We start from the raw sequence: 22,540 nt of genomic DNA on the forward strand, positions 1-22,540 counted from the left end.
CTTGCCAATCAGACTGCCCAAGGTAGAATTCTTTCAAGCAATTTAGTTTTGATTCCACTTTACCTACAATACAGATATTAATGTCTTGATTTTTTATAAAAATCTGATTTATATTCAGTTAAAAGTTATGTACACGACACTCTTAATGATTTCCCTAAAATTCAAGAATTAGGAAATTGGAGAATATGCATTTATGTTAGGAACCATTCGTTAGTGCTAACTTGTGCCAAATATGGTGGGGACACTATAACTCTTGTGTTCAAAGAGCTTATATTCCAGTTAGGTATACAGGGCATGGAGACAAACAGCTGTTACCCAAAACAGAAAAAGAGACACTACAACAGAGATAACAACAATCCTTCAAACCACATCCAAGTCGGTGACCCTACTTAAGAATAACCTTTTTTTTAAGATGCTAATCTGTCAAATCAGTATTAGTATAGAAATGCAGCTGGTATGTATTATGGACTGAATTGTTCCCCCCCTCCCAAATTCGTATGTTGAAGCCCTAACCCTCCATTGTGACAGTAGTTTGATACAGGGCCTTTAAGAAGGTACTTAAGGTTAAAGGAGGTCTTCGAGAAGACTAGTATTGTTATAGAAAGAGGAGACACCAGAGCTCGCTGTCTGTGTGTCCACAGAAAAAAGGCCATGTGAGGACACAGTGAGAAGGTGGTCACCTGCAAGCCAGATAGAAGAGCCTCACCAGAAATCTACCCTGGTGGCACCTTCGTCTTGGACTTCTAATTTCTAAAATTGTTAGAAAATAAATTTCTGTCATTTAAGTTACCTACTCTGTGCTACCTTGTTGTGGCAGCCTGAGCTAATCCAGTATATTTCTAACTTAAGAATTAATTTGCCAGACAGGAATCTTACAATCCTAACACCTACTTTCAAATTGCATATGCATATTTTCTGTATTTGTATACTTATATATTTATATTTATATATACATTTATGTTAAATATCTATTTATATATTGAATGTATAGATCTTACTTACACAGTCACAGTTACATCCAGAAAGATATACCATGCCTACCGGAATGACTTTTCCTTCCAATTTTTATTATTATACTAAGACTCTTGTCTTCAAAGAGCTCATAGTCTAGCTGAAGATTTATGACACACAGACAAATACCCGTAATACAAATTAGGAACGGAGTGGTAGAAATTAAAGAGTATATTACTTCAGAAAGAAGATTACTGTCACTACGGAGAGTGGAGGTGGTACACTGTGGGTGAGTTTGTGTGGCTGGAATTATAGGAAGGAATAAGAAAATCTTGGGAGAGAGAGGAATTGCCCTCAGCCCGGTCATTCTCACTGGCACACCACAGGCATTTGGGGAAGGACCACACTTCATTCGGTGAAATTATTCAGAGCATTACACAGTCCCCCACTAGCATCCTCCTGATCTTGGAAGATCTGTACTATCCCCCTACACGTTCCCAAAGGCAACTCAGCAGGAATATCTCCCTCAGGAGAAAACAGAAGGTAAACTTTTAAGGGTGTGAAGAAAAGAGCAGAGGTATTCAAATAAAATGTATTAAGTAACTGATTATTAAATGGCTAATATATTTTATTCTAAAATGTTACACATGGAAAATTATAACATACAAAATTGTTATTTTATTAAGTGTTGCTTGCCAGTTACAAGAGTTTATTACATTTACTCAGAGTTCATCCTAACTTTCTACTTTGAAGCTTTTCATTGATTCATATAGCCTTGACTATATTTGACTTCTAAACAGCCTCACCTATTCATTATTTCCAGAATGCTTCTGATGTAATCACCAAATAAACGTCCTTCACTCAAGGCAAAGAACTTTACCCTGGTTTTTTTTGTTGTTGTTTATTTATTTTGAGAGAGAGCATGCACAAGCTGGGGGAGAGGCAGAGAGAGAGAGACAGTCCCAAGCAGGCTCCGTGTTGTCAGTGCAGAGAGCCTGATGTGGACCTCGATTCCATGAACCCTGAGATCATGACTTGAGCTGAAATCGAGTCAGACACTTAACCGACTGAGCCACCCAGTCGCCCCAATGTATCTCTTTTTGATTTCCATACACCTTGCAGGCTGCCCTAACCTGATCTTTCACTTTAATGATTTCCCTAAATGCTGTTTGTGATCCGGGTTGAAAATTCAAGGGATTAGAAGCAACAAAGACAGAAAGAATGAAGGGAAGATGAAAATAAGAAGTGAGAAGAACCCATGCAAGTCGGGTCCAAATTGGGATTTACAATCTAGAATGACCCTTCCAGGTTGTCCCTACCTGGGCTGAAACGACCAGGCTTTTCACTCCCCCCATTCCTTCCAGGCAGCTCACTGCATGTATGCAGCTCATGAAGCTGTGGCTTTGGACAAAGGGGCATCTGCAGCTGAGGTGACATATGAAGGGGCTGATGAATGAAGGCTATGTGCCCCCTACACACACACACACGGACACACACAGACACACACACACACACAGCAGCAGCAGCAGCAGCAGCAGCAGCAGCAGCAGCAGCGGTTATCAAGTCCTCTACTGAAGCAGTATCTGGAAGGGCTTCATAGAGTCCACCACTGACTCGAACTTCCTATTTTGAAGTGGAAACTCAGGGGTAGAAACTAGTGAGTTACAAATCGGGAGTCTCAGATTCAGAATTTATCATTCCTTGCTTCCTACTATCCTGGAGTACTGACATCTATTTTGGAAAGAATGAGCAAGGAATTACTTGGTTTAAGTAATTTTCTTGAATGGGTAAACAAAAAGGAATGAGTTCAAACAATTCTTGGTAAGTTTTATAGACAGAACTAAACTGTCAAATCCGTCACTAAACTATGAATAAAGTATTACATGTCTAATTTCTTTTTTTTTTTAAAGGTTATTTTTGAGAGAGAGAGAGCGTGCGCACAAGCAAGCAGGGGAGGGGCAGACAGACAGAGAGAAAATCCCAATCTGTGCTAACAGCACAGAGCCTGATGCGGAGCTCAATCTCACAAACTCCAAGATCATGACTTGAGCTGAAACCAAGAGTTGGACGCTTAACTGACTGAGCCACCCAGGTGCCCCGATATATGTCTAATTTCTGTATCTTGGAAGTTTTGTTTTTTAGTGCCTTTATGTATGTTTTATAGCTGTTCCCTACAAATATGTTACCAACATATACTATAATAATGCCTCCTTTTCGTAAGTTTCCAGTGGGTCTAATGGGAAAAGCATTAAATTGATACCTATGCTGAGAGCAGCACGAATAAGTGAATGTACTTTATTTAGCTTTGACAAACCTTTGACATACCACCTTGGTTCTTTATTTTTAAATCTGTCTTGAAAGTAGTTAGACAGAAGACAACCTCCCATTCCATATGCTGTGGACAGTATGGAGAATGTAAGTTATACGCATATGTATGACATTTTTATATCATGCTTCCGGTCACATACCACATTTTGGCTACACTGTCCTTTCCGTTCTGTGTAATTGCCACACTCCTGCTCGCCTCAGGGTTTCCACACTCGTTTCGTCTGCCTTGAACGGTGACCCCAAGTCATCACATGGCTGACTCTTTTTCCTCTCTCAGGTGATGGCATTAACGTCATCTCCTCAGAGAGCCACACAACCCAAGTAATCCCTCCCTAAGCCAAATTTCCTTTATATGAATTTATCTTAGTAACACAATTATCTCAGATCACTTTATTTATATATTTATCTGTTACTCATTATTTAATCCCTAGTTCATATCAGTGCCTGGCATTTAAGTATTCAGTAATTATTTGTGTGAAAGAATAACTCAGGCAATAAATGAATATTTGTGATTTATATGATTTTAAATACACATCGGAAGTGCGACAATTATGAACTTTTTCACTTGGGGAAATCAATTCACCCAAATTTCTGAATAAATCTGAATAAAAGATGGGATGGCTACTCTCTATCTTAATATCATAATTTTTATTAAATAAGCTCTCTAGAATATTTCTATCTCAGTCTTCCAAAAGGGCATAATGATGTGCAAAATGAGTATATTTCCGTTTCCACAAACAATATATTTTTCAAGGGAACAAAAATATTCACTCTGTGGGTAACATTCCATCTTGTAACTGGTAAAACCTTGTAAAAACGTTGAAAATTCTTAACTTTCAAATTGTACATTAAAAACAAGCCTATGATAAAGAAACTCTGTATCAGAGAGACAAACAAAAACAAGCTATAAATTAGGTCACCAGACTTACAATAATATTTTTGCAAGGAGCTTTTACAATATTTGGCTAGCTTTTAAGCTAGGAATATAAGATGTCCCAGAAGATTAACTGAACACAGGAATTCAACCTCTGATGGGGTCAAATGGAATGTCTTTTGTGATCCTGACTGAACACTCACACTCATACTCAAATACAGATCCTTCACTTATCTAAGTGTATGCTTTCAATGAGACATTAAATACTTTTTTTTTAATTAGGAAGGTATTAAATTCTTATTTCCAATTGTACTTATTTCAAGGTATAAAGTTCTATACATGCTCTCCTGCCTTTATTAGGAAGAAATTCTCTTATTTACTTAAAACTCTCATCTAGTTGCACTCTCTCTCAACTCTGTAGTTGGAAATTTGGCTCCTGGTGGGAAATACCTTGTTTATTCCACCATTTATTTTCATGAGAATTTGATTCCACCTACTTTCAAATATCATCTTTTGAGATGAATGAGAAGTATTAGGTATAAGAAAGCCTGGTCTAAGAAGGTCTATTTCCGTACAGAGGCCAGAGACATAGTAATAATGGATTGATGTCAGGACCATAAAATCACAAGCAGTATCTGAAGAAGAACTGCTACAGTAAAAGAAAGACACCTTAGCATATTATGAAGTACAGTGGAAATGAGCACAGGTAAATCTTAGAATTATTTTTAAGTACACTTGGTATGCTAAATTTTAAATAGTAATCACTAACTGAAATTAATGTTAGTTTCTCCAAATTATCAGGCAGTTGACCTAGTCTATGATGATATCAAAGCAAAACAAAAAAACAAAAAAACAAAAACCTGGAAAAACAAAAATGCCCTGAATGGGGGTGCCTGCCTGGCTCCATGGGTATACACCATGCAACTCTTGATCTCAGGGTTGTTGAGTTCAAGTCCCGCATTGGGTATAGAGCTTACTTATAACTGATCTTCTTGTTACTCACGTAAGACATTATGTTAAGTAACATGACAATTCAGACACCAAAAAAAAAAAAAAAAAAAAAAAAAAAAATACAGGGCTTTATCATAGTCCACACTCATTTTAGCAGCCTCGCAAAATTAAAAATGTTTTCCTAATGAAATGTCAAGAGAATTATTTATTTTATGTAAGTGGTAGTGTAACAAGTCTTAGATGACACGATTACTAGCTTCAGGGAAACAGAAAACAATTACAAAGCTAAGTTAAAGGCAACTTTATTACAGTACTTTTCCAAACTTCAAAATGCATTTATTATTGAATGTATAACTAATATATAATACATTATATTACAAAACAGAAAGCATTTCTGGTCAGATGTTAGCTTGCATGTATTGCCCAAAACATAGTTTCCTAGGAACAGCAGGAACACACAATTGTTTATTTATCACTCAGTAAAATACTTCTCTGATGTCACATAAAGAATCATTTATAACTTACTTTATGTTCATTTAAAAACAAAGCAAAATTATCTTTTCTATTTCTTACTAGTTAATGCCTGGAAGTTGTTTATACCCTAAAAACATCCACCAGTTTAGAAATATTTCCTTTGGTAACAAGGAGGATTTTTGAAACTAACCAAACCAAAAGAACACTCTATTTCCCCATTGCAAGTAGGGGCAGAATTCTCTGCTTTCCTGTAATAGGAGCCAAATTTGGGCCTCCTCCTCTTCGGAGCCATCCTGAGTACCTGCTTTTAAAAAAAATACCCAAATCTACAACAAACTATTCTAATACAGTCTTCTCTGTTTTCTCTTACCTCCTCACATTTGCTTAGGAGTAATTTACAACCCACGTTGAACATTATGTAATAATGAATTTAAAAGTAATCTTAGGAAATGTAGTAACATAAAGGAAGTATTTTCCAAATTAGACAAGGACATTATTTGCTCATCTGTCTCTGCTTCACACAACCAACCAAATTCAACTTACAGAAAGAATTCCTTTTCCAAGGTCACTGCCCTAGTAACAATGGACACCCATGGAAATCCACCGAACAGATCCAGTCCCTTAATTTGCTCTCTTGGTTTAACATTTGTGAGCTACTGATTAGCACAAAACAAATTCATCTTCCTCTTTTTCACAACAGCAAGAAATGGTTAGAAAAGTATAGAAAAGGTTTCTATTTTTTTTTTTTTTTTGTAAGGCAAATTTAATACAGATTTTGCTATGAGGTTGGAAAAAAAGAAAAACTGAATGAAAAGGTATGTGCTGGCTGCTTGGGGCAGGGGGCAAGACTCATAAATCACTGTACGTTAAGAGCACGTGCTGAAACTTCATGGTGCCAGTCACGTAATTTTGTGTATTTGGGACTAAAGACGTGAAGGGGTATCTTTTCCCTGTGGAAATAAAAGAAGAAAAGAAAAGAAGAGAAGTGATAGAAGAATCATAAGAAAGAGAAAGAAAAAGTTTCTACACTTAGATCATCATGCAGAAAACATGCTTTATAAAAGCTTAATTTCATATAGCTGTTTTATTTAATAGCAAAGATTTTAAGAGTAGAACATTTTTATAAATGCAGACATTAATCTATAGAGCCCTCCTGGAAACATCCATTTTTATGCCCAAAATGAAATTACTACAAGACAACACATAAAACTCATTCACACAGATCTCTAGTGTTAGCAAAGCATCCCCAAATATACTCCTCTGCCCACTTATTTCTATACTAAAGGAAATTATCCTTACACATGAAATCCAGAAATATCTACTAATTTAAAAATCCGTAAGTTTTCTAAGTCCCACATTTAAGTCCCATACAAGACACCGAAGTTAAATGCTTAGCTTCTAGCTGCAAACACAAAACGCCATACCATTACACTTGAACAAATTGAGACCATTCAGGAAAGGAAAGCATTCAATTTACCAAAAAAACGGACAACTTACTTTGCCTTCTTTGTATTTTCAGTTTCCGATTCTTTCACTGAAATATAACAAGCAACATCCAATATTAATTTACTTTTTTAACTTGAAAAATCATTTAAGCAATTACCTGTACCCATCAATACCAAATGGTCAAGTTGCACAGAGCCACTAAACAACATTCGCAATCATGCTGTCACCGGCTATACTATAGTCATTGCTGCTACTACTGCAACACTTTTCACCGTGACCTGGGCTGGCTTCTTATTTACATCTCCCATATTATGCATGGCATAGTTTAAGTGTAAACTGCCTCAGGAAAATTACTGTTTTCCAATAATTGCCCATCTGTCTAAATGCTATTCTCTATGGCAGAGACCATTCACCTATCAGAATCCCTAGGTATTCACTTACGATGTTCAGTCCCAGTGATTTGGGCGAGGATTCGGAAAGAGCGAGACTGAGTTGTTCCAGTCCTCGGACGCCAGTCTTCAGTGTCCTCCATCAGTCTCTTCTTGCTGGCATCACTGTGAGTCGGTATGTGATAAAACTCCGTGTTGCGCTCCACGATGTGTTTTCTTGGTGGACTAAGGTTAAGAGGGAAAGAAAGAATTAAACACTTTTAAATTATGTTAAGGATAAAATATCCTCTGCCAAATAATTTGTAATTAATACATTCAATATCAATGTTCTTTTTTGTATCTAATGCTTTTCCAAGGGCACTCAGCCTCAATTTTCTTAAAAAAGCATCCTTCTAAACTAGAGTAGACCTGCTTTATCTTTAACTAGTAAAAAAAAAAAAAAAAAGGTATTCACATGTTAACATAATATTCAAGAGAAGGGTTACCGTTTAGGTGGAGTTTTCCTTTTAATTGACAGAAGAAGGCAGCAGAAGAGAGATTCCATGCATAAAGAAAAGGAAAAGAATAAGAAAATAAGGAAAATAATGAGAACTGAACAGTCCACAGTAGTTAAAAATTTTTTTGAAATTACTTGTATTGTTCTTATATCTATCTTATGCCTAACAAAACACAGATATGGACTGTATTCATTCACAACCACCGTTAAATATCAATAGGTTGCCAAAATGTATTGGTTTTTACAAAATTAAATGAAAAATCTTCACCAGGCCCAGGAACTAAGAATGGTTTAGTACAGGCTAAGACAGCAATTCCAAAATTTCCAATTTTGAAAAGGGTCAGAACGGTTACTTTCTACAGTTTTCTCATTCCTGTGTATAGATAACCCTCATCCTGAATAAAGCTGTGTGTGGGGTCAGCGCAGAGAATAAGAAGTGTAGCATATCAGAAACCAATGAAATATTTATCAATACACCAAGATGTAAATCTTGGCTCTGTGACTTTTTTAGATATGTGATTCTGGACAAGTGAATCTCACTGAGCTTATTTTTTTTCCTTTATCAGATAAGAATATCACATACAGAGTAGCACTGTTCTGAGCATTAAATGAAATAATAAATGTGAAAGGGATTTTGTACACTACAGAGCTCAAGAACTTTGAGTTTGTTAAGAACATTCATTTTTCTATGAACAAAGCATAAATATTAAGGAATTTATAATATATATTAACATCCTAACCTAAGATCTACTGAAGGTAATGAACACTACGTTCTCTTCCTCTACCCACCCCCCGCCCCCAAATATGACAAATGCAAACCTTTGGAGTCTATGAGTATCCTTTCAGGAGAGAAAAAGGAGCCCAAGTCTCGACTAGCAGACTAAGATTTGAGAAGAGAAAGGGCTCAGAGTGTCAGATGTGGGTGGCAACATCTGTTGGGTGTAACTCACTGCTCGAAAATCACAGTACTGTCAGAATGCCACTTGACTGTTGTCATTTGAATAGTCACACTATCAAAACTGTCTCAGTACACTGAAAGAATTTCTGCCCGGTGAAGAACATGATAAGATTAATATGAACAATGGCTTTAGGAACAGATAATAGTTTCAAGCACTACATTCTTCACTTAGTGTGTGTTTTGTGCAAGTCATTTAACTTCTCTAAATCTCAATTTTACTCATCTGAGAAAGGGGGATTGTATCCTTAAAGAGTTGTTTTGAGGAATGAATAAGTAGACAGCGTATGTCAAGTGCTTTCCAAAGTACCTAATGCATAGGAACGATCACATAATGTGTTTTCTTTCATGATTAGTAAAAACATCATTTGCAATGCATATTCTAAGATTATGGGTCATCCGCTTACATAAAAAAACAGAATCAATAATATTTACACATAAAATCAGTAACATTTATAGTTTATGGTAGAATTCTAAGATTCTGTAAGTGAAATATCTAATATTTTACTAATTACTAATTTACGTTTACTTTGTTTTAAACAAAACCTAATCCTTTTTAAAACAGAATTTTAAAAAATTAGAATAGGCAAAGAGCACTTCATAAACACACTGTATTTGGAAGATATAATTTCCTAAACAGACAACAATTTATCTCATGCAATTACATGAAAAATTTTGTTTAGCTATGAAACTTACAGTTTAAACTTCTCTATAATTAGTTAGTGAATGTAGTTTACTCTTAAGTGGTGTCAGTTTCCAGTATAAAACTCTTTTATTTTCTACAAAAGATTTGGTCTATAAAAATACAAAACAATAGTGTCAAGCTAAGAATAAGTACACTAAGAATAATAAAATGACACCACTTAAGAACACTTCTTAGCCATGACATACTTGCAGGAAGCATGGTACACCTTAGACTCTGATATTCACCACGGCTTAAGGCCTTGTGTTAAGTGATACGAAGTTTCTAAACTCTACACTCTGATGACTATGATTAAAGGAGAGAGTAATCTCGATTTTATTTTTTAAAATATAGTTGGGATAGAACATAAATTTAACTATCAAGAGCAAATAATTTATTTCAAAATGTAGATATTCACAATTAGCAAGTTTACATTCAAATTAAAAAAAAAAAAAAATTAACAAGGAAAGCCCAAACGAGGTCACTAACTCCAGCATACACTGTCTACAATACTTATTTCCCTGAAGGTTCGGCTTACTAAGTTTTTTCCACTGAAGAAGTGGAAAACACACCCACTGATTTATATGAAGTTCTCTAGCAGGAGAAACATGTTTCCTATGCTCCTTATAACATATGTGAAAATTATTGCAAAAAGACACTAATAAAGTTTGCTGGTAGTATTAAACTAAAAGCAGGATGGAAAGTTACAGAGAGACAATGATGAAAATTACAAAAAGGAACCACTGATTAGGTACTTACACGGTGCCAGGGTTACTGAAGGAGGAGTAATACATACAAAAAAGATGTGACAGAGTAGATAAGACATTGATGTTCCCAGGATATAGGAAAATAGACACAGATGAAGCAAAGAAAAAAAAAAGAAAGAGAAAAGAAAAAAGATGAGAAGAAAACAAAAAGGAAATAATGAAATTTAAAACAATTAATTTACATGAAGATATTACACAAACATCATGCTTCAAAATAAACATGTAAACACAGACAAAAATGAACACATGTTAGTCAAAATTCTGTTACACTGTTAACAGAGAAAGATCCACTGTTTAAAAATATCTCTAGGTTTATATAAATTCTTTTTAGCAGGAATCCGAATTCCTATTATGTTCCTAACAAAAGGCAGAGAATAAAATAATTATTAGATGTCATATGTAGAAACAGAACATTTTAGAATCACTTAAAATCAGAGCAGAATAAGAGAAAGTCTTTCACTCACATAATATATGAAGTATATATTAATAGCAAATACAACCTTCTAACGAAAATTATCCTGAATCATTAAAATAAAAATTCAAAAAGCCAAAAAAAAAGAAAGAAAGAAAAGGAAAAGAATCACTATATTTTATACCTGAAACTAACATAACACTGTATGTTAACTAACTGGAATTAAAATAAAAACCTAAAAGCCAAAGAGTTATCCCTGAATCGTGTATTATAAAGAAATAATATGCTAGCCTATTTGATGTTTTCTCTTATTTTTTAAAAATGTGATTATAGGGGCACCTGGGTAGCTCAGTCAGTTAATCATCTGACTTCAGCTTAGGTCATGATCTCCCTGTTCGTGAAATTGAGCCCCGCATCAGGCTCTATGCTGACAGCTCAGAGCCTGGAGCCTCCTTCAGATTCTCTGTCTCCCTCTCTCTCTGCCCCTTCCTTGCCCATGCTCTCTCTCTCCCTCTCTCTCTCTCTCTCTCAAATATATAAACATTAAAAAAAATTTTTTAATAAAAATGTGATTATAATAGAAAATATAGGCAGCATACTGGATCACCCAATTTTCATAATCTCCTCTGTCATTACCACCACTCTTACTGACAAGCAAATCCCAGTAAGTTCAGAACAGATTTGTAGGAACCCATACTTTTGTATTATCAGTTACCTACCTATTGCTCAGAAAGGCATGTCTGATACGATATAGTAAAGGCACTACATTAATAACATCTGAAGAAGAAAAACCTCAAAACATAATTCATTCACACAGCCTATTAACCATACAATCATTAAAAACAAGTATATTTCTATTCTATTATGAAGACTGAAGTATAAACTCTACATAGTTTTCGAAAACACTGTTGAATCAACCCTTCTGCCATGAAGTTTAGTCAGAGTAACTAGTAATTCATTTTGAACATAGTGACAAAAACTGCCTACCAGTTTTAATACCAACACTGGCAGTTAGCTGTATTTGCTACAGATATATCAAAGTCAGCTTCATAAACTCAACAGAGGGCTGAGTTTCACTGAATAGGGGTGGGATGCCAGAGGCAAGCTGATCTCAATATTTACAGATACTTACTCTTTAGCCACAACGCAAAGCATTCTTTCCTCTGTGTTACTATTTTAAATAGCAGGTAAGTAGTTTTTCAAAATAACCTCCCCTGAACTGAATTTTAGACATATATTTAAACCTTTTAAAGTTTAGGGGAAAAGTTTTATATTAACATGAAGTTGGGAGAGAAACATTCTATGGTGTAGTGAGTTGCGGCAGGTATAGACTTGACTGGTTTCAACCTAAAGATGCCAATTTGTATATGTCGAATAAATATTTTCACATATTTCAGATAATGTGCCCAAGAGGAACGGCCCATCATATACTGCAACAGCTTTTGTGCCAATGTGACCATGAGAAGACCAGGCTTCTCACCCTGGCTAAGCTGCCCACCTCCCCTGTGCCCTGAACAATGTGCAATCTACAGAAGCCTCTTTCCTCCACAGTGGAATGGACTACAATTTCCCATTCTTTCAGACTTCTTCTATAGGCATATGTTTAACATATTTGAAGGCACTCTGCAAACCATACAAACAGATTTGTTGTCGGGGTAGATCCCCTAATTGCTTGTTTAAAAAAAAAGTACTGTAGTTTAGGCATATTATTCATCCATACTGTCCCAACCCATTTAAAAACAAACACCAGTTCAAAGTAACAAATAAGCCAGGGTCACAGTCAGATGATGCACAGGAAGGCACAGTAAACTGGCTTCAAAAACCCTAGGCTTGAATCTTAAATTACTTACAAGCTGCATGACATGAGAAAATTAAGTAACCTGTCAGTATTCAATTAAATTGAACTAAATCACGTAGTGAATTGAGAAACACCTAGAACAGTGCACAGCAATCCCTAATAAATTAACGAATTTACATATTTAACCTAAATGCTTAAATTTATTTCTCCAAGGCCCAGTTTTTGCCCTTTACAAATCAAATTGTTTGTTACACTGGAATTTAGTAACTAGTCAAAATCTTTGTGTGTAAGAATTTAAATAATAAATTAGGGTTTGAGGATGTTTCACTAGTATGCTGATACACTATATTCCTATGTGTATATAACATGGAACTAATTATTCAATTAGTGGGACCACAGCCACACTGGAACAAAGGTTCTAGTAATTTGATTGTTAATTCTCTTGAATGTGTCTAAGATGGTTAAATATTCCGTATTTCCCATTCTAATCTACAACGTAGATAAATTTCAGCACATGCTCAGAATAATCGTAACACGAAATTAATTTAAGTCCTTATCTAATGTGATTTTTATCTATTTTAAGGCTATTAATCCCCAGCCAGTTTACCATCAATACCAACAGACACAAAAGCGTGGTTTTAAAGTATACCACTGTGATGCCCAATGTCTATGTCAACTACCTGTGACATTTAATAAGTCAGTAACTATCTCTCTTAACCAATTTCAAAGGTATGCATAAACTTTCTATTATGCAGTGACACACAACAGTACACAGAAAAGTCTAAAACTGTCAGCAACGTTGTTTAAAAAATAAAAACGGTTCTTAGAGACTTTACCTGGGAAACACTGGTTTGTTATATGAATTTGGAAACCAACTCAGTTTTATATATGCTATTCACTGGTGGTACATCTGTTTATGATTTCTCTTGTATCTTTCTCTTTATCTTCTAATAGTCTCAACCCACACAAATTACATTCCCCAAGCATTATCTCTTGTAAACCACTACACAGCAAACCCCACATATATTTTATGACAAAAGTTAAACACAACTATTTTTTGCCATAAAGCAATTCACTACAACATAGCGATGCAAACCAAACTTATTGAAAACACTAAATATGGTTCTTCTAAATGACAGCTATTTTGCAAAATGTAACTCAATTTTGCAAAAATCGGACACATTCATGCTATTTACTCATATATAAATCACCATATTTCCTCTCCAGTAATGTGGATACTAACTTTGTCACTTGTGTTTTCTGTAAAGAGAAAAGCATTTAAAAATATTACTACCGTACCATTATATTTTGCATCTTCCAAGGCCAAGTTCTTCAAAATAACACATTGGAACTGTTAGAAGAAATTGCAGTCCAACAAAATTGAAATTAATAAAGGATACATGAAAGACTTACCTCTTTAAAGCAGTGGCACATTATAATGCAAGGGCACATGGAAAGCGAAAAGGTAAATTACTTAAACTACTTGATGCAAAATAGCTTTCCTTCTGCTTTGGAATATAAAGTCCCATTTTGCTCTAAGTAGAGTAAGTGGGGAAAGGAGTTAGGAAAATAGCAAGACCAGTAATTTGTTTATGTAGAAGAAAGATTAAAAATTTCCTAAAGGGCCCTGTTCATTATTATCTATAAGAAGGAACAAGAACACTTACATAGTATTGTTAAGAAATATTCTAAAACTATCAGCATAATTATAGACCTCATACTTTACAATGAATAACTATTTCTCAGTAATAATGCATAATGAAGACATACTCTTTTTGTGTCTTATGTTTACTAATCCTATATAAATTTGGGTGAGATGCCTATCAAATTGGCATATGAGCCAGTTACTTTAAATCACTTAAGGACTAATAATCTTTCTGCTTTGAGGAAAAAGACAACTTACAAATTTAGCTTTATACCCTTCTGAACTCTTTAAATTTTTGGTTCCTGTAATGTATTATTTTTAAAATAAAAAGTAATTAATAAAAAAGTAACAACTCTCAACTTTGAAAGGGTTTTTTTGCATACCTTTTGTAATACTATAAAAACATGAAAAAATTACTAATCACATAATTACTAAATAGTCTGACAATGATTTCAGAAAAACAGTTTGATTCCTGATGAAGGAAACACACTCGTCAACGCACCTCTTCAAAATGACTCATCACTGACTAGTAAAGTGTCTGATCTATTTTTTTTGATTTCTCTAATCTAAATGTAGTGAGAGAAATGGCACGGCAAATGTGTCGTAGAATTTCACAGACACCACAGGCACTCTGTTTTCAGGTGATCCAGTTTTCACTGTCCAACATCTGGACATTTGAAATCGAGCTGTTTTAAAATATACCCAGTTTGCAAACGCAAAGCTGTAACTTGCTTGCTAATGATGCCAAATATGCGATAACCCCTTTTCTCCTGAATCTTGCACAGACCTAGACACAGGCACAGGCTCGGCAATCACATGTCCATTGATTAAAAAGCCATCCCTGAGGCCCTACGACTACACCACTGCCTACAGTTTCATTTTGAAAATAATAAGCTGTAAATCATTTTAAGTTTAATCATTCAAGCTGTAGTTATAAAACAAAACTTTAAGCTTCATATTCATAGTTCCACGTTTGAAATGAAGTACCCACTTCCATAACCTCAATTTACTTTTACCTCTACAAGTTTCCATTCAGAAGACTATCTTATAAAATTTCAAGATATGTTAGTAAGGAGAAAATATGTTTGTTCAGACACTTCTTCCAGGGGACTTTTATATACTGAAACTGGAATTTCATCAACATAGCAAACTTCTGCCCTGAGTTTTCTATGGGGCCAACAATTTGACAGGCTGCATCTTTCTTTCCAGAGTATCTACTCTGATTAAAATCTGCTGTCTGAAAAGAAACATACAAAAAAAAAAAAAAATACAACCCAACACTACGTACTATTTCTTTTCCTCAAATAAAAGAAGAAATAACTTGCTTTGAAGGACCCTAGTTTTACTCATATGTATGTCAAAACTTTAAAAAGCCACCCACAACCACAAAACCGTATGTTGGGACCAGTAGCTGTTCTTCCAGACCTCCTGCTCTTTCTCTCAGCAGCAGCCTTGGAGATCTGCCACCTTCCATTTCAAAGCCCCAAGGTTGCCATGGCAGCAGTGCTACAGACAGCACAGCCCCTTCATTACACGAATTAACATTCGGAAGGGATTACCTCAGAAAGGACCTATCCACGCAATTATTTTAATTATACTTCCCTGGGAACTGGCATTGGTAAAAACCATCATGCATGCAGATGATTTCCCTTTTAAAGCACGTTTTTGTCACAATAAATCTGATCAAAATGATTTTACACAAATGACTTTGGCTTCAAGTATGGTCACTGAATTCCAAAAAGACTAAAATGACCATCTAGAAATGGAGGCTGCTGAAAATGGACTTCAATCTTTTAAAAAAATACCTCAAAAAGGGAAAAATCACAAGGAATGGAATTTTTAAAACTTCCACTGACATTATGTATTTAGTACCCGTTTCCGTAAATCCATTCATTTTAGAAAAACCTTTACAATGAAAATATTCCCTACTTTGCTTCTGATGTTTGTGATGCATCCTTTGATGTTATTGTTCTACCATTACTGTTTGCTTTTACAGACTAAATTCTAGCCTAAGCTTATCTGAAAAGAATGTTGCTGGCTATCCGACCTAAGCTAATGCATCATACATAGACATGAGTCAAAACTAAATTTGTTTTCTGTCTTAAGACTACTTCCCAAGAAAAAAAAGCTTTTCAAACTCCTCACTTCCTCTCTCCTTAGGGTGAGATACATAAGCTGACACAACTTTAACCAGTCTGTTTAAACTTTTGGTGACTAATAAAAGGACGGAAAAATTGAGAAAGAAAGATTCAAGCTCTGCCTTGCATTATAAGTGCCAGCTGCTCCTTGTTATGCCAGGACTTGGAGAAAGAGTTACAGAGCATGTTACATGGTTCATAACATATCAAAATGCAAATTTAGGTTTTGGTTAACCTATAATTGCCTTGCAGAAAGTGCTGTACATATATAATATAAAGCTACATGTTAATGAAGCAAATGAAAATTCATCTCCGTTCCTTCAAAGAACAGCTGATTGGGGGCGGGGGGATATAGATTATTTCCTGGAAACTGCCTGAAAGAAGAGTTTGGATAAGAGCAGAAAGCACCCTTGGCCACCTACCCATTTTGCTGTTTACTGTCACCCTGGGATCCTCTTCTCTGCCCCTCTGCTAGCTCCTGAGCAGTCTCGGAACACACGCTGGTGACTGTGGGCTGCCGTGGGACATTAACTGCAGGTTTACCAGCGCTCAGTGCAGACGAATGCTGGTCAGCACTAAGATTGGCATTAGCATGCAGTCCAGATGCAGCGAATGAGGGAGGAGTGACAGCAGCCACGGGTGGAGGGGAAGCGTGTGATGAAGTGGTCGCATGGGGTGGGGTGAAGGCAGACGATGGTGACGGGATGGATGTGACTTTTGGTGAAGACACAGAACCAAAGGGTCGTGGTGCCTTATTGTAGGCCGTGTTGGTTGTGGAAGTGACTTTGGACACAGCAGGAGATGGAATGGGCACAGGTTTAACTACTTCTTTAGGTTCTCCCTATGTGAAATAAAAATAAACACACACAAAAACACACCATATACATGCAAGATAGATTCACTGAAAAGAACACACAGCTGGTTTTTAAAAAGACAAACACAATCGTGTTAGCAGCCCAAACTTTACATGTTTCTAGATAAAACAATGAGCATAACATGCATGAACTGGTCCCAACATGCGTAACACGATGCACACAATGAGTATATTTTTTATAAAAATGAAGTAAGTTTCAAAATATTTAGGAACTCAGAGCAGGACACTATCAAAAAGACTAAACACGTCATCATACGTGTCAATATACACTTTAAATTTTCCAAAAGGAAAAAATTTAAATACCCCACAATAAACAAAATATTGCCAATAGAAACATTTAAAATATCCAGAGTCTTAATTATAATTTCATCTTTTAAAAATGTTTACTCTCCAGAGTATAGAATTTTGACTCATGAGGAAACAGCAGCACATTTTTAAGTGTTCAATTTTTTTAGTATGCTAAAATGGAAGAACAAAGACCATTTTCATCTAACTCAGAAATGTGCACATTCTGATGAATCATTGTGAATGAATATATTACTTAAAAGAAAAATGTCAACAATCCACCTGTTTCTCTCTCTGGAATGTTTTGAGATATTATTTGGAGATAGAATAAAATTCTTTCCCTTTTCCAAAATAAATAGTTAATAGTTACATGAGGAAAAAAATGATCTTAGATGTTTCTTCATTGCCGTTTCTCAAAGAAAAATTAACTACTAAGAAAGGTCAATTCCGCCCAAAATGTTAATTTGTATTTGCAAATCCCTATTCCAAAGAAAGTGTAAAGTTAAAAAAAAAAAAAAAAAAGTTCCTATGACATTCATAAATAAATACCTACTCATCCTACCATCCCAAAAGAAAAACAATCAATTTTTTAAAAAACTTACAATGTGGCTCTATTATATTTAAAAAAAATAAGTAATAATCTAAATTAATCTTATAGAAATAATAAAGCTAATTGAGGGGGGAAAGTAACTTAATGTCTCAGCACATCAACATAAAGAATTCAATAAAAAGGACAAGTGAAATAAAGGGGAAAAGCCCCCAAAAGTATAAACCAGCTGTATGCGAATAATGGTTTGGGACATTTTGAGGATATATATGAGAGAAAAAAGGTACCTGTCAATAACCTAATCCAAAATACTCTAAAAATGCAATTAAAAATCTATTAATATTACTAATAAAATGTTATTAAAGAGTTGTGATACTCTTTTTCAGTATACATTTACTTTCTTTAAATTATGTGACTTAAGATAGGCAAATTAAAAGTGAACGTGGATGTAAGAAATATGGACATAAGTTATTGATAATATATGGCCCTGGAAATCATGCTTTAATAATATAGGTACAATTACAGACTCTAATTATGTGTTGATTTCCATCCCTCCGCCCCCAAATCTTTAAAGGAAAAGAACTGTGAGGAAAATTATACTGAAACTATAAATTGTCACTATGGTCTAAGACAGGAAATGGAAATAACAGTGATCCAGGAAGGACTATCAAGTGGTACCTAGCGATACTAGATGAGAAACATACCTTTTGAACGGGGACTGGCTCAGGCTTGGGTGTAGCAGAGGCCCTGAAGAGAAAAAAAAAAAGAAAGAAAAAGGGGAAAAAAAAACACATAAATTTTTGCAAACATCTAGTTAATGGAATTTTTATTAGTATATACCTTAATATATCATCAGAATTTATAGCTTCATAATTCATAATCTTGACTATTCATAATCTACTAATTAATTAACTCACGTAACTCAAAATGCTGCAAGTACCAACATCCTTAAACACTAAGTATTCATTAGTTCTCTACTTACTCAAATGAGGGAAGACAAACACCAATCATGTTTCCTAATGCACCCGTGTTAAGCTTTCAAGTAAGGTTATTCCCCACCCAAAAGGGAAAAGTATACTAAACATGACTTTCTCATCCCTGGGAAGTTGAAAATACCTTATCTGAACCTGTGTCTCCAACAGTACCTGCCTTTTCTCCTACCTAACATCCATGAATACGTCCACAGGATATCGGGTCTCTACGAAGATACTGAATAAATTCTGGTTGAACTCGGTCACTAAACGAGTATTTATTTTGCATTTATATTCTTATGTGTTTATGCAAGTTAATATTTGATACACTAAAACTAAACTGTAAGTTCTTCCATTAGGCTATAATTTCAGTGAAGAAATGACCATGTCCCATTTGTGTGTCTATATCAGCACTGTGCCTGGCATGTAACAGGTTATCAGTAATGAGTGTGAAAAGGAGAGAACAAGGAAAGAAGGACAAAAATTCATGCATAGAACCTATTTCAAAATTCAAATTAACTATTTTCGATATATGCTTTTTTGTATTATTATTGTCATTTTGATTAGCATGGACTAACAGTAACAATAATTGACTTAGAACAATTATCTCATATAATCATGACAAATTAACCAAAGTAGCAACTATCATTATCCCCATTTTTCAGATGAGGTATTTCAAAGTTTACAGTAAGTAAATTATATAGGGTAGAACTTATATATACTTATTATATATTGCAATATACAAGTTGTAGTCAAGGATAACTAAATGATCAGGAAAGCTAATAACTTAAAGGCTATTTACCCAGTCTTAAAGTACATATTATGTTTAATAATGCCAGAAGCAATGTGACTCTTCTTATAATACAAGACTATAGATAAGATATCAAGTACAAAATTCAAGAAATGTAACCATAGTAAGTAAATGACAACAATTTTAAGCTACAAACCATGAGGCTGTTTTACTTACAGAGATAACAGATAACTGATAAAAGAAGCTAGCATAGGATATTTGATCTCTATGACTATAACCTAATAATGAACTCCAATCAGCATTTTTTAGCAGCAACTGAATTTTCCAATAACAACCAATTTGATTAGTTAGGGCAAGCACTGACTGAAAAATTGGCTAACCTAATGAGGCTACAATGGATGCTAACACTTGATTACTACAATATAGAATTATACTCTGTGAAGTTGCATAACTTTCCATGTGTACTCTCAAATAGACTCTCAAATTTCTTTTAGCTTATAGGGCTGTTATAATAAGCAAAGGAAACAAGTTCAAGTACAGAACAGTGGAATCTTCCTTTCATTGAAATTTCACAATAAGATGTAATCACAAAGGATCTACTTATTAAAACCACCCAAGATATTATTGGAAGCTTGCCATTAATTGGATGGTTTCCTTTTTCATCTGGACACTTAAAGGTGCATGAAACTATTAGCAATCTAATAACAATTTATAGAAAAGAACATGATGTTTAACAGTCACCAAGTTTCCAAACAGAATAAAATGCATATATCCTATGTCTATGAAAACAAACCTCTCAGTCTTTTCTAGGTGTTACTTCTTAACCAATGTTAGCAATAACAACAAGAATCTCAGAATGGCTAGTTTTCATTAATTTTGGAGTCCAACCTCTTTTTTGTTGAGAAAGCACAGAATAATAATGAGTCCTAAAATACTTAGTGGACTGAAGGTTCTAAAAAAATACTGCTTGAGGGGCACCTGGGTGGCTCAGTCGGTTAAGCGTCCAACTTCGGCTCAGGTCACGATCTCGCGGAAGTGAGTTCGAGCCCCGTGACTGCTCAGAGCCTGGAGCCTATTTCAGATTCTGTGTCTCCCTCTCTCTCTGACCCTCCCCCGTTCATGCTCTGTCTCTCTCTGTCTCAAAAATAAATAAACGTTAAAAAAAAATTTTTTTTAATAAAAAAAATAATAATAAATAAATAAATACTGCTTGAAATCTTGTATTCACAATAGAGCTTAAAATCTGAAACTTGAATGTTTGCCCTGCTTGCTTTCTGATAAAGTCTCACAAGTGCAATGACCCAAACTAAGACAAGCAGTCAGAAAAAAAATGAACAACACACCCTCAAAATTCTGAAATTGAGTCCATTACACATTAAAAGCACAAATATAATTTTGTAAATAAAAAACAGACTTACTCATAATGAAATGTCAAATAGTTGATACTAGAGCCAATAGAAATTAGCTTCATGGGTTTTTATATATATAAATAACCTCAAATGAGTCATAAAATCATTGAAACTGTATATTTCCTTAAAGTTACTAAATCACATGACAAATTTTATATAATTTTATATATTTTTAATTTATATATAAATGTATATTTATTTAATGTATTTAAGTGTAATTACATATTCGTGAGACTAAAACTATTGTGGTGTGAGAAATTAGAATACACGACAAATGAAATCTGCAAAATTAATGAACAGCATTAGTACTACTTTAAAAAATCAAACTTTACAAATTATTACAAAATAAAAAAATAAACATATACCATCTTTTGCTCTCAGACGTGCTGAGATTTTTTTTTTAAATGTTAATACATAATGTTTGTGAGAATACATGTTGCTGGGAGAACTATACACTATTAAAGCTCTCTTGAAAAATAATTTGGTGTTTATTTATATAAAGCCTTGAAGACCACTCATGCCCTTTGAAACAATAATAGTCAATTTCTGGGAATCTATCATAAGGAAATAATTTGAAGTATGTAAAAGATTTTATGTATAAAGATATTAATTCCCTACAGGATAACTTATAATAATGAAAAATTGGAAACAACTGATTAAATAAACAACAACGAGGAAATGGTTAACTGCAATATAACCATATGATGAAACATGCAATGATTAAAATCATTCTTTGAAAGAATCCTGAATTGCATGATAACATGCTAATTTCATGATGTTAAGTGATAAAAGGAAGATATAAAAGAACATATCTAGAATGGTCAGTGCATGGAAAAAAGTAGATGGAAACAGACTTAACATTTTAGTAGCGGCTCTATTTGTTTTTTTCTCTCATGTGTGTTTTGTATGTACATTCTATGACAAGTAAGACTATTTCTCAAAGTATGTTTCACAGAAAGGTACTTTTCAAAACACAAAACAAGAAAGAGTTTCTGTTACTAAAGATATCTGGAAAACTTAAAGTTACATAATTGTGTTAGCCACAGAACTTCTCAGAGCCTTTAAAAAAATTTGAGAGAGAGGGTATGAGTTGGGGACAGGCAGAGAAAGAGAGAGACAGAGAGAGAGACAGAGAGAGAGAGAGACAGAGACAGAGAGAGAGAGAGAATCTGAAGCAGGCTCCAGGCTCAGAGCCTGATGCGGGGCTCAAACTCACAGACCGTGAGATTCACGACCTGAGCTGAAGTCAGACACTACACCGACTGAGCCACCAAGGCGCCCCTTCAGAGCATTTAAATACCTAAAAAAGAAAACATTGCAGATTGTTGTTCATCTATCCCTTTGAACCATGGCATACTAATCTATTTAGAATACTCATTTATTTAGGAAATCTCATT

General features: G+C 34.7%; 1 protein-coding gene across 16 annotated transcripts in view; it reads right to left on the minus strand.

Moving 5' to 3' along the window:
• The window catches only part of PDLIM5 (PDZ and LIM domain 5), a 225,507-nt gene that overhangs the window by 82,565 nt on the left and 120,402 nt on the right, over positions 1-22,540 (minus strand). For 3 of the 16 annotated variants that reach the window (XM_086704562.1, XM_086704555.1, XM_086704561.1), the window contains 6 exons: positions 18,717-18,759; positions 16,729-16,820; positions 10,306-10,320; positions 7,899-7,916; positions 7,466-7,638; positions 7,076-7,112 (listed from right to left, as the gene is read on the minus strand). In XM_086704562.1, the coding sequence (XP_086560688.1) occupies positions 7,076-7,112; positions 7,466-7,638; positions 7,899-7,916; positions 10,306-10,320; positions 16,729-16,820; positions 18,717-18,759 (378 nt within the window). The other 13 variants (XM_086704563.1, XM_086704557.1, XM_086704556.1 and 10 more) reach the window with 8 other exon arrangements.

This window comes from Puma concolor, chromosome B1, assembly GCF_028749965.1.
Source record: "Puma concolor isolate L17-30 chromosome B1, mPumCon1.1.hap2, whole genome shotgun sequence".
Taxonomy (NCBI): domain Eukaryota; kingdom Metazoa; phylum Chordata; class Mammalia; order Carnivora; family Felidae; genus Puma; species Puma concolor.